This window comes from Adiantum capillus-veneris, chromosome 28 (genome assembly GCF_014529385.1).
Source record: "Adiantum capillus-veneris isolate H3 chromosome 28, ASM1452938v2, whole genome shotgun sequence".
In the NCBI taxonomy this organism is placed as follows: Eukaryota; Viridiplantae; Streptophyta; class Polypodiopsida; order Polypodiales; family Pteridaceae; genus Adiantum; species Adiantum capillus-veneris.
The window spans coordinates 73,675,323-73,679,435 of record NC_140958.1 but is presented as its reverse complement, the minus strand read 5'-3'; the positions used below and the strand labels follow the sequence as shown (position 1 = coordinate 73,679,435).

Genomic DNA, 4,113 nt, shown 5'->3' with positions numbered 1-4,113 from the left:
CTTCATTTATTCTACAATTCCAAGTCTCTCTCGTGAGAAAAGTTGAGGTATCACCGTACAAAAAGAATATCCTAAGAATTTTAAGTTGTTGTGATTGATAAGAACTCTTGTTTGTAAATTTAGATACTTAAGTCCTGGTGCAAAGAAAATTTGTGACGGGGATAAAAGCATGAGAAAGAATTTCTGTAACTCACTACGCCAAAATTCTCACATACATGGCTCCTACCTCGCTCCACTTCATTCCTTTAGGTGGAATCTTTCAAGATCCCCCTCATCCACCTACTGGCTGCAGTCTCATTTTTTGTTGGTTTGCCAAGTCCTCGCCCTCGCTTTCGTCTCGTGCACCTACCCCTGCCCATGACTTGCCTCCTCTCGCCATGCTCGTCCTCTGTGTAGAAACTGCTGATACGAGTCACGACAGAGACATCGAATTGATTCACGCAAGCGTTTGAGAGAGAGAGAGAGAGAGAAAGTATCTCCGTTGCATATATATATATATATATATATATATATATATATATATATAGAGAGAGAGAGAGAGAGAGAGAGAGAGAGAGAGAGAGAGAGACATCGATCTTTGTAACGGGCAACCTGTTCTTGAGATGTGGTCGCAGTAGTATGTGCCAACAATTTTTTTAAAATCGTTGATAGCTAGAATATAGGTAGATGCCACGCGGAGTCTAGCAAAACTAACACAGGCGGAGTCCAGCGAAACTAGAGTCCAACGAAAGTAACGGAGCCCAGCAAAACCAAGTCGCAGTCCACTGCATGGAAATTTTGTAGCGATTGCAGCTCCACTGCGCAATGGAAATATACACGAGAGACTTCCACGAAGGTCTGTAGTAGGGCGACTTCCACGAAGGCAAGTCCCATCGCAGGTGGTCTCTCTCTCTCTCTCTCTCTCACACTCTCTCTCTCTCTCTCTCTCTCTCTCTCTCTCTCTCTCTCTCTCTCACACACACACACACACACACACACACACACACAAGGTGGTCTCAAAAGAGCGCAGCAGTAGAAGTAATTTGATGTGTGTGTGCTAAGACTGCCAGGTTCACAATCTCGTGTGTGCAGAGTGTGTGTGTGTGTGTGTGTGTGTGTGTGTGTGTGTGTGTGTGTGTGTGTGTGAGAGAGAGAGAGAGAGAGAGAGAGAGAGAGAAATTGAGATGGTCGTTGTCTGCTAAGTCTCACACAAATAATTGTGTGTGTGTGTGTGTGTGTGTGTCTGAGAGAGAGAGAGAGAGAGAGAGAGAGAGAGAGAGAGAGAGAGAGAGAGAGAGAAATTTTACAGCAGGTCCATTCATCCGGGTACACGAATGTGAGGGTTGTATTTTAGGTGCTTTTAAATGAGTGTCTACAAAAGAGGACATAAGCTTGCTTAAAGCTTTCTCTATGGCAGTTAGTTTATTTAGAGAGAGCACGCATACACAATGGCTTCGTTGAAAAATAGTGCGAGAGGTGCGGCCAATAGTGCGAGCGAAGAAGGCGTCCCCGTTAAGAAGAGGGAGCGTCCTCGAATGACCGCAGAGGAGAGGTCCTCAAACGAGTCGAAGAAGCCAAAAAAGCTAACGGACGTGAGTGTCACAATCTCCGTGAGAGGGGAGAACATAGATACATGTCTTCTTCCACGTGTTGACGAATTCTTGCAGAAGGAAACATTAGCGGGGGTGTGCGCAGTGGAAAGAGGAGGCAGTGTGTTCCATTTGCATTTTCAGATGGTGGTTCATATGCTGTCGTCGTCTCTTATTGCCACCAACAAGACGCTGAAGTCATACTTGGGTTGGGACAAGGAAGGGTCAGCAGGTGCGAACATCCTATGCAGAGCTCTAAAGCAAAAAAATATGCATACCTTCCAGGGGATGGTAGGCTACTGCATGAAGGACGAAGGGGAGGCGCACTTCCAAAAGCTGACTCACAATGTCACTGTTGATGATATCAACAAGGGTGTAGTGTTTTATACCCCTTACGGTGTAGACGACCTCAAGAACAGGGTATGTCTAACACCGAACAATATTTTTGACCGTGCTGCAATGTATTGGAAGTTTAAAATGCGGCACCCTCTAGGGAACGATTTCTTGTCCACCTTGCACATCATGGTGCGTACCGAAAAATACTACCCTTCATCGTCGTGGATCATTCCTTACCAAGGCCGAGGAATGTACTTGAACAAGATAAGAGCAATGTGGTGCTGCATGGCTTTTCCCTCAATCGTGTCTTACCAGGACATAGTCAACATTTTTGTGGCCGATGACTTGTACGCCAATGCACAACCAAGAGCCGATTGGTTTAGGTCCCGATGGGATGGTATAGAAAGGTTAGCATCATATTATTCTGCTTTCTTTTCCATGCGTTCATTGCTTTAGGTACTTGTTACTGTCTGTGAATAGCAAGGAGCTTACCAATACGACTGCATTTAAAGAGACCAATGTTGACGATTCAAAAGCCAATGTTATTATCATTGATGACAGTGACGATGACGACGATGGCACACAGATAGGCGATGATTTCATGCCTCTCGTGCATCGTACAGAGGCAATACTTGTTGCATCTTAAAGGTTTATAATGCATGACTATTTGTTTTCCTTGAACCTCATTTTTCTGCCGTTGGATTCTAACTTGTTGGGTTCATTCTTGTTTATGTAGATCGTAATGGAGGAGGGAGGTCATTTGAATGCTATGGAGTCCACTGACACGCAGGACACATTGGAGGGAGTGGAGGAAGGCCTCGTCGAAAGATTAAAGGAAATCTTGCTACAGATTTGGACTGAGGTCCATGGCCATGACAATGGCACCCTTAAGTCCTTCATAAAAGAGTCTGTAGAGTCAATAAAAAATGTAGTTCAAGATTGTCAAGTAAATGTAGCGGATATCCAAGTAGCTCAACTAGAGGAGCAAATATTGTCATTACGCAAGGAGGTTTCATCTTTACAAGTGCAATTAAATAAATTGAATGCACTTGTGATAAGACTCAATAATGTAGTCGGACGTTTCCATTCATGAATTTAATATGATTGCTCTTCATTCTCTGTCAATGTCTCTTTATTTCTTGTAATTGTCATTTCTGTTTACTTGTCATTACACGTCAACTTGAATTTATGGCTTACCAGTTGATAAGACTCAATAATGTAATCGGATGTTTCCGTTCAAGAATTTAATCTGATTGCTCTTCGTTCTCTATCAATGTCTCTTTATTTCTTGTAATTGTCGTTTCTGTTTACTTGTCATTACAGGTCAACTTGAATTTATGCCTTACCCGTTTTTATGACTTGTTGTTTATTATGGCGATCCTTCACCTTCAAGATTCCTTGGCATCTTCAAAGAAATGAACTTATTTTGAAGTGTACCGGTATGTACCCAAGAGAGAGGGAGAAAATATCTCCACATTGCACGTGGAAAAAGGTTTTTCATTTAAAAAAAGCTTTTTTATCATCCAAACTCTTCCCTTTTCCTTTTCCCAAAGCGAGTATCTTGTGAGATACCATCTAAGTTTGGACTACCTATTACACAATGTCCTTCTTTATAGAAACAAGAAAACAAATGTCACATATAATTTGAGCTATCTATCTTTCTATCTTTGAGTAGCCTACATATACATATACATAAGACGATGATTAGTTCGTCCCCTTGAACAAACAGTGGAAAAAACAATGGTTGGAAGACCGATGGGCCATGGTCATAATGAACATTTGGGGATCACAATGGCTCCAATATATGAAGGTGTTTCTTTGGTAGGTGCTATGGGGGGCCCTACCGATGGACATCAAGATTCAAGCACGGGGCATTGGATTTGATAGATGCTCAAGGTGCTAAGGGGCTAGTGAAGATCTCGCACACTTGTTCTTGGTATGTCCGGCTATTAGAGGAATGGCGGGGAAGGTGTGCAAGTGGATACAAAGAACGTGGAAGTAGGCTTCTTCAAGAATGATTTTTGTATAGGGGGGAAATAGTTTCAAAGTCCTGTCCTTCTTGTTTGTACCCAAATTGTGAGATTTTGCTTCTTCCATAATATTTGGAAGGCCAGGAAGTGCCACGTCTTTGATAACGACTTTTCTATGGCTAGTTTCTCAGTGATTGTATAAGAAAGTGAGGAGCTTATATATGTGGTAGATCACAACT

At 42.5% G+C, this 4,113-nt stretch overlaps 1 protein-coding gene across 1 annotated transcript; it reads left to right on the top strand.

Moving 5' to 3' along the window:
- Nucleotides 1-1,026: 1,026 nt before the first annotated feature.
- On the top strand, nt 1,027-3,010 carry LOC147420688 (uncharacterized). The gene is made up of 3 exons (XM_086504735.1): nt 1,027-2,311; nt 2,361-2,538; nt 2,641-3,010. The coding sequence occupies exons 1-3, from the start codon at nt 1,428-1,430 to the stop codon at nt 2,995-2,997; spliced, it is 1,419 nt and encodes a 472-aa protein (XP_086360861.1). The 5' UTR covers nt 1,027-1,427; the 3' UTR covers nt 2,998-3,010.
- The last annotated feature ends 1,103 nt before the right edge of the window (nt 3,011-4,113 follow it).